This window comes from Neoarius graeffei, chromosome 9 (genome assembly GCF_027579695.1).
Source record: "Neoarius graeffei isolate fNeoGra1 chromosome 9, fNeoGra1.pri, whole genome shotgun sequence".
NCBI classification, from domain to species: domain Eukaryota; kingdom Metazoa; phylum Chordata; class Actinopteri; order Siluriformes; family Ariidae; genus Neoarius; species Neoarius graeffei.
Window position 1 is genome coordinate 68,504,420 of NC_083577.1, and position 8,998 is coordinate 68,513,417.

Sequence of the window (8,998 nt, forward strand, 5' to 3'; positions counted from 1 at the left end):
ATTTAGGTCATAAAAAGAATTTTCCCCGACACCCAGTTATTTTTGTTTTGTAGACTGAAAGCTACTGAATTTGAATCACAGACTTCCAATTTTATTAGTTAAAAAAAAATAGAACAATTCATGAATTTAGAGCCACGTGGCTCTAAATTCTCTACTATTTTTTCCTGCTTCACCATGATTCAATTCAAGATACTACGTCATGCATCACGTGGTGGGCTTTCCCTGTTCACGCAAGGCATTGTGGGATACAAATTTGAAACAGGAGAGAAAAATGGAGGATGTGAGTGTGCAAATGAAACATGAATGACCGACTACAGTAACGGAAAGCTAGAAGAAAAGACGTTATGATGCGAAGGAAAGGAAACGCAGGACCAAACTAATAAATATTGGCGGTCAGCGAGCACCTCGGTGTGATCAGCTGTTCGTTTAGCGACAGAATGATGTAACTGTCAGTGCACGGTCAAGGTAAACCTGTAGATGGCAGTAATGCAACATTGGATGTCAGCTGCCGTAAAACCTCAAAGGAGAAGAAGGTGGTAAACCTGCGCATGCGCACACGGACTTCCTCTGTCTGCTTGACTGCGCAAAGCGAGTGATTTCATGCACATTATTTGCTTGCGAAATAATCCCCTCAAATTAATTAACTTCTCAGCCACAGAATGGCCTTTTTTTTTTTTTTAGATATTACAGAAATAAACATATATCACAATGGCCAAATTTCAGAGGGAATTAATTTCACCAATTTTATGAAATTGAAAGGCCGTCTAGCTTTAATGGTGGGTTGTGATTTCCACCACTGTAGCTAAATTAGAAAAACACTGACCCCTGCCCAGGCTTTATCTACCTCTGTGTATCCTGGTGTAAGAAGTCCTGAGAACCAATGGTCTAAGGGAAAGCCATCAATACTATTATCCTGACCTTGTCTATCATTCAAATCCATCAATAATACTATCAGCCCAAAGAGAAACACCAGATAAGATAACGTATTTAATCTGTTAACACATCAGCTAGTGATTAGAGACCGTTAAAGCGTGAAGTATAAAGAAGTTGTTATATTCTTGGAACCTACAGTTGATTTAATGTCCTTCATTTGTTTTAGTTTCCCTTTTGGGCTGTAACACAAAAATAACTAGAAGGTCAGTCTGGTCACGTGGAAGATTTCTCAGGTCGAATGCAGCGATTATAATAAGAGTGAATTTTCATTTTCAGCAAAATAGATGGATGTTGTGAACTTTATTTTACTCCTCAGACGCTAAGCTCAGACGACTGAAATAAGAGAAGACCCAGGGCCGAGAGATGTTCTGCTTCTGTTTCAGACCCTCTGTTTCTACAACAAGTCCTCTGTGGAACTGGAGATTTTGCTCCAGTGCTGCCCTCTGCCTGTAAATCAGAATAGTGCAATGTATTTAATCAGGCCTCACTTTTAATTCTAGAATAATTGTTGAGATGGTTTTCCTTTAATTGACATACCTATTAAACTCTTCATCCCACATAGCTGCTTCGTCCTCTGCTCGTCTTCTCTTCTCCGCAGCCTTCCTCCTCTCCTCTTCTTCCTCCTGCCGTCTGCGTAAGTACTCCAGTCTTTCGCTCTCATCCATCTCCTGCAATCTCCTATACTCCTCCTCCTTACGAGCCTCCTCCTCCTCATGCTGATGCTTTAACTCAGCTACACACCCCACACAATTGTACTCGTTATCATAAAATAACTCATTTAGAAACGGTGTGTGAAAGTTTGCATCCCTCAATATTTCTGGTTAGAAAAATTTACTTCTGTTTTACTATTTATTTACAAAAAAAAAAATCCAAACAGTTAAAAATGAAATATGGATCCTGCAACAAGGCAACAATCCAAAATCTAAAGTAAGACTAACCGAAAAATATAATGAATGTGTACGACATCTGGCAGAGCTATAACAAGAAGAAATCAGAGGATGAAAAAAAGCAGATATAAAAAGTCTGGGCATACAAGATATTAAAGAAAACATATCATATACACACAACGTTTGAACATTTTTGTTTCTTCTTCTTCCAGCTGCTCACATTAGGGGTCACCACAGCAGATCTGTTCCACATATTTGATTTGGCATAGGTTTTACACCGGATGCCCTTCCTGACGCAACCCTCCCCAGTCTATCCGGGCTTGGGACCGGCACTAAGTACACACTGGCTTGTGCAACCCCAGTGGCTGGGTACTTTACCTAACCTGCATGTTTTTGGACTGTGGGGGAAACCAGAACACCCAGAGAAAACTCGCACAGACACAAGGAGAACATGCAAACTCCACACAGAAAGGCCCCTGTCGGCCATGGGGTTCAAACCCAGAACCTTCTTGCAGTAAGGCAACAATGCTAACCACTAGACCACTGTGCCACCGCAGTGTTGGTTTTGTTGCTTGTAAAATAAAGGGGCATATGTTAAACCTAACACGCTACCTGTCTTATTTCTATGAATTAATTATTTCTGGCTTGTCCTAAGGGCATGTAAACTTTACATTTAAATGTAAAATGTTTTTTTTTTTTGCAACTTCTTCATTGAAATTTTGTCGCCAAATGTGCAGCTATGTTTTTTTGAGTGTCTACGTTAGCCCCCCCCTTTCTCTCTGACTATAAAGTGACTAATCTTTATAAACGGCAGTAAGCACTTGAAAGTATACCTGCTCTTCTCATCTCCTCGTCATGCCTCTCTTTCTGAAGTCGTTCTAGATATCTCTTCTTGTTCCTCGTTTCTTCTTGCCTCTTCCTCTCCCTCTCCATCTCAGCCTGCTCACTCCTCTGTGCTTCCTTCTCTCTCTCTGCCTGTCTCTGTTTCTCCTCTTCTTCTTCTTTAAGCTTTCTCAACCTGGAAAATGCACAATTTAATGACAAAGGTTGCTATTTATTGTGAGTTTTTGCTGACCTCAGCGATGCCTCTGATGGAAACCTATAATTATTTATGCCTGAGCCCGAAAATGGGTAAAAACCCGGTATAGTATCATTTCTTCTTCTCCTTTCTTTGCACTTCTAGTACTCTGCGATTCTCTTCAAGTTGTAGGCGTCGCACACTAAACTGATTAGTTTTTTCCATTTTTCTGTCTGTTTTCCACCCAAGTTTGCCATACGTCTAAGAAACAGCCACGCTTTAAAGCATTCTTACAAGTGTCTTTAAAGCGAAGTTTAGGACGTCCTATCGGTCGAGAACCACGAGCCAGTTCGCCATATAAGAGTTCCTTTGCTGGTCTGCCATCATTCATTCGACAGACATGACCGAACCACTGTAAGCGACTTTTCACTAACTGCAATTCGATGTCGTCGACCCCTGCCCTCTTCAGCACATCTTCATTGCTGATGAAATGATCCCATTTAATCTTTAAGATAAGACGTAGATGGTGCTGCTGTATTGTACAAAGCTGCTTCACCCTACGTTGATATAAAGTCTGCGTCTCACTACCATACATTAGAATAGACATTAGGCACTGATTATACACACTGTTAGGTCATGAGAATCAAACAAAGGTTGCTATTTATTGTGAGTTTTTGCTGACCTCAGTGATTTCTCTGATGGAAACCTATAATTATTGATGCTTGAGCCTGAAAACGGGTAAAAACACAGTATAGTATCATTTCTTCTTCTCCTTTCCTTGCACATCTCATACTCTGCGATTGTCTTCAAGTTGTAGGAGTCGCACACTAAACTTATTAGCTTTTTCGATTTTTTGTCTGTTTTCCACTCAAGTTTACCATACGTCTAAGAAACGGCTGTTGTTTCTGACCTCAGTGATGTCTCTGATGGAAACCTATAAGAGTGTGTGTATAAGAGGTGAACCTGGCCTGCTGTGCCCTCTGTCTCTGCTCCTCCTCCAGCTCCAGCCGCATTCTCTCTTCTGTCTGCTCTTTATCCTCCTGTCTCTTTCTCTCCTCCTCTTTTTCCTCTTCTTTCTCCTTCCTTTTCCTCTCCACCTCGAGCCGGCGACGTTCGGCCTTTGCGGCCTGTGCTGCTGCCACTCTGCTTTCCCTCAGGTTGATGGGTTGTTCATTCCTCTTTGCCTGAGGAGATGTAAATGATCTGAGCCATGCACATCCACTATTGAGGTTTTTCACCTGACATCACAGGGTCACGTGACACCCCGGTGTCCGCCATTTTGAAGGTCAAGCTAGCTAATGTCAACGGAGCCAGTGTAAATAGCTGCCGGAGCGCGCTCCGGCTTGCTCCCCCTCAAATTAAGCAGCGCGCTCCGGCTTGCTCCTGGAGTGCTCCGGCCGAGGTTCCGGAGCGCGCTCCGGCTTGCTCCCCCTCAAATTAAGCAGCGCGCTCCAGCTTGCTCCTGGAGCGCTCCGGGAGCAAGCCGGAGCGCGCTGCTTAATTTGAGGGGGAGCAAGCCGGAGCGCGCTCCGGCAGCTATTTACACTGGATCCGGTGTAAACAGCTGCCGGATCATAATTACAGTAAACTAGTAAATACAGTAAAGGAAAAACTTGAGACTGAAAGGTTTTAACAGTCATCCAAATGACTGAACGTAAACATTACTACAGTAACATACTAGCATATGTTGTTGACATTAGCTAGTGCTAACAGCTAGCTGCTAGTACACTGCTACAACACAGACACCGACCCTAATAATACAGTTCTTGGTCATTGCCTGGTAACAGCAAATTTATAACGGGCCATGTCTCAACAGACTAAGAAGTTATTTCAATGACATTTAATAACATTTTGTTTATCCTGAGGACCGAAAGTAAATGAAAATGTGAACAAATCTTAGCTGTAATAAGATGGCGACCACCGGCTCCAGGGACGACCCGCTGATGTAGGCATGTTACCCAGCCTGACACAAAATATTTGTAGGCATCCAAACTCTTATACGCTTTTAGATCAATACCTGTGTATGGCGATGGGTTTTTAACGACATAGGTATACAGATCATGTGGGCCGAAGTCAGGTAAAGACGAGGGCTTCGTATACTTCCGTACGTCAGTGAACAATCCTGCTGGAAGCAGGTAAACGTCGTTCTCTAAGCCTGCTAACCTCAATTTTTGCAAATACCTCTCCCTCTGCTCGCCCTGTAAATGCCCTACGTCGCTGGATAGTGAAGGTGTTTTCTGCATCTCGCTCCTTTTTCTTTTATGTTTTTCGTTTGTCGCCTTCCTCACATTCAAACTGATTCGAGCCGTGACGTCCAAAATGGCAGCATCACATGACTTGGTCACGTGGGTGAAAAACCTCAATTGACCATATTTAATCATAATCATAACACACTGTTGAATTCTAAATTGGGATTGTTTTCTGTGACAGCAGCTTTAACAGTAGTTGTGCTATACTGTGCTGTTAGTGTGTCATTAAAATAAAAATGTATAATCATTGATATGGTGAAGATGTTCCTTTAAAATTGATGGCAGGAGTCTCGGGTGTGAACAGTTTGTCAGAGACGTAAAGTTCCTTTAATTTTTCCACCACAGGAAATTCTTCAGGACTGAGAGCTGCATTTTGCTGCTTCTTGGTAACATGACAAGCTGCATTTTTGTCTTATTAACTTGAAGAGGAGGAATAAAGAAGAGAAGCTGGTGAGGCAATGACTGTTTATAACTCTTACCATAAATAATAACAGGAACCAACCTATCTCATGGATGTTCCACAACATTGAATGCTCCTCTAAATGTACAGCTTAACTTATAAAAATGTTGGAACATCTTTCTTGAAAAAATGACAGAATTGTAATAATCGCTAAATTGCTGCGGTATTAGAGGAATGAAACACTTTAGGACTTGCTGTTATAGAAGAAAGGGGAGTGGCTTCTTAAACAGCTATCTCGTTGATGCCACAGTGACCCAAAAATCCCACCACAAAGGTGGGAAAAATAATTTTATCGCTTATCATGGCAAAAAAAAAACAAAAAAACATGCAACATTTCTTCAGACGGTTATAATTCATCTTAATTTAAACCATCTATAGTTTTATCCTCATCAGAACAGGTTATTTTTCTAATTAATCATAGCTGGAAGGGGCTCTATATATTATACACACAGTACCAGTCAAACGTTTGGACACCCCTACTCATTCATAGGTTTTTCTGTATTCTGACTATTTTCTACATTGTAGAACAATATTGAAGATATCAAAACTATAACATAGCATATGAAATTATGTGGTAAACAAAAAAAAGTGGGGGGTTTTAACAATATGTTTCATATTTTAGATTTTTCAAAGTAGCCAGCGTTTACCTGGATGACACTTTACACACTATTGGCATTATATTAACCAGCTTCATGAGGTAGTCACCTGGAATGCTTTTCAATTAACAGGTGCCTCGTCAAAAGTTAATTAGTGGAATTTCTTGCCTTCTAAAAGCTAGACTGCCTTTCAAATTTTTCAACTGTAGGTCATAAAAAGAATTTTCCCTGACAGCCAATTATTTTTGTTTAGTGGACCGAAAGCTACTGAATTCGAATCACAGATTCCAATTTTATTATTATTATTATTTAAAAAAATAGAACAATTAATGAATTTAGGGCCATGTGGCCCTAAATTCTCCGCTATTTTTTCCTGCTTCACCATGACCCAATTCAAGATACTATGTCATGTATCACATGGTGGGCTTTCCCTGTTTGTGCAAAGCATTGTGGGATACAAATTTGAAACAGGAGAGAAAAATGGAGGACGTGAGCGTGCGAATAAAACATGATAGACCGACTACAGTAACGGAAAGTGAGAAGAAAAGACGTTATGTTGCGAAAGAAAGGAAACGCAGGACCAAACTAATAAATATCGGCGGTCACCGAGCACCTCGGTGTGATCAGCTGTTCATTTGGCGACAAAATGATGTAACTATCAGTGCACCATCAAAGGTAAACCTGTAGATGGCAGTAATGCAACACTGGATGCCCGCTGCTGTAAAACCCAAAAGAAGAAGGAGAAGAAGGTAAACCTGTGCATGCACACACGGACTTCCACGGAGCGATTTCATGCACATTATTTGCTAGGGAAATAATCCCCTCAAATTAAATAACTTCCCAGCCACAGAATGGCTTGTTTTTTTTTTTTTTTTGAGGTATTACAGAAATAAACATATCACAATGACCAAATTTCAGAGGGAACTAAATTTCACCGATTTTATGAAATCGAAAGGCAGTCTCGCTTAATGCATTTGAGATCAAACAGTAAATAGTAAATAATAAAAATATAGTAAATAGCCCTATTCCATAACTGTATTAATTCATATTATGCCAAGAACCGCTCAACTAAGTAAAGAGAAATGACATCCACCATTACTTTAAGACATGAAGTGTCTTTTAATTAAAAAATAAATAAAGAAAGAAAACCCACTGAATTAGGTGTCCAAACTTTTGACTGGTACTGTATATACTCAATTTTGTATTTTAGGATAATTGTCCAAATGTGTTTTGAAGAAATTGACCATAATAACTCCGATTGAAAACACCAACCCTCCATTTTCTGAGTATTATATTATGACACTAAAATAAAACCCACATCAGCAGCTGATTCTGACTCGGCAGGGTTGGATGCAGGATGGTGTGTTGGGACACTGCGTAGTGGGAAAAGACGAGGACGTTGTACTGGGCTACACATGTCAGTATCTGATGATACACTGGTTCTCCGAATGCTCCATGTACTTGTGGAGGACGACTTGGCAGAGCTGTGTGATCTCCAAGAAAGTGCAGATATTTTGCTTTCTTGGAAATCAGAGACCTGATCAGTATCTTGAGCTTCACCATCTTCTCTGGAGACAGCATTCTGATCACTCTCCAGACTGTGTCCTGCTACACACTTCTCATGATGGATGTAATCCTGATCAATATTTGGACTGCATCCAGCTTCATCGTTCTTCTGGACAGTTGATGCCTGGCTGCTTTCTATGGCATCCATAGAGTATTGAGAAGAACCCCGGTAAGAACTGTCTGTCAATTTGTCCTTGGACTCTTTCATCAGTGCATTGGTTACTGTCTTCTCAGGTCTCCCTGAACTATATTTCCTCTTTTCAGTTGGTAGTACTTCCTGCGACTGCCTTGGTTTACCTGAGACAGATGAAAATTGGACATTCTTTGACATATTCAGGCATTGCTCTAGATATTGGAATTATAATTAGCACTCATGAGTAATAGTAAAACTCACCCACAACAAATGCTGCTTGACCTTTTGACTTCTTTTTGACTTTTTCTGCTGTGTTTTGTGACTTTGTGGACTTTGCTTTCTTATCACCTGCCTTTTTATTTTTCTTCTGCAGAGAAAAGGCAAGAAACCGAGAATGAAAAATGAAAACGATTCTTCACTATTCACTGTTGACACCATACTCAACAGTAAGACTCACTTGTATTGGACCAGAAGCTGTTTCTTCACCAAAACTTGTGTCTTGTGACTCTATGTCCACATTTTCCACATTTGTTTCTACAGTCTTCTTCTCTGCATAGTTAATATCTGTGATTTTGTTGGCATGCTGATCAAACTTTTGCTTCTTCACATTCCTTATGTTGGGGTCATCTGCATTGTCTAATTTACCTGATTTTCTGGACTTGCTGTTAAAATAAGGAAGAAAAGCATAGACACTTAGCTGGTGGATGGTGATGAAGGATCAGTGAAATGTCTGGGATAAAATATAGCACAGAGAAAGGGAGGAAGGCAGATGGCGAGAGGAGCTCTAATCCCTGCTTTCTCACAAAAGGCCAAGAGGCTGCAGCTGAAACTCGACACGCTGTCAAAGAGTGATGGAAACCGAGGCGGATGCTGAAATGATACGGGTGAGAGCAGAATGCAAGTTGTAATTAGACAGGATATTAATGACTCCAAACCCCACGATGCCATGGTGCTTGACCTCACTATAACCTTTGGCCTTATGTCTTGACCTACAGTGCACCCAAGACATAACTGTGTTACAGGCAGGAAAGGAAACTGTTAAATGCTGTAGTGCTGTAAAGCAAAACGTGAAAGATGACAAAAAGGGAAAATTATCTTTAAATGGCTTGGGGTTCTTAGCTTCCCAAAGGGGTTTTACTTGGAATAGAGAAAAAAT

At 40.7% G+C, this 8,998-nt stretch overlaps 1 protein-coding gene across 1 annotated transcript; it reads right to left on the minus strand.

Moving 5' to 3' along the window:
* Positions 1 to 1,054: 1,054 nt before the first annotated feature.
* Positions 1,055 to 2,727, minus strand: LOC132891325 (uncharacterized protein KIAA2012 homolog). Its single transcript, XM_060928826.1, has 3 exons — positions 2,654 to 2,727; positions 1,471 to 1,666; positions 1,055 to 1,380 (listed from the first exon to the last, which is right to left on the minus strand). Exons 1-3 carry the CDS (start codon positions 2,664 to 2,666, stop codon positions 1,239 to 1,241), a joined length of 351 nt encoding a protein of 116 aa, XP_060784809.1. The 5' UTR covers positions 2,667 to 2,727; the 3' UTR covers positions 1,055 to 1,238.
* Between the last annotated feature and the right edge of the window lie 6,271 nt (positions 2,728 to 8,998).

Coding starts and splice junctions, on each gene's coding strand:
- LOC132891325 (XM_060928826.1), bottom strand. Junction 1,381..1,470: donor TGGGATGAAGAGTTTAATAG/GTATGTCAATTA, acceptor TCTGATTTACAG/GCAGAGGGCAGCACTGGAGC.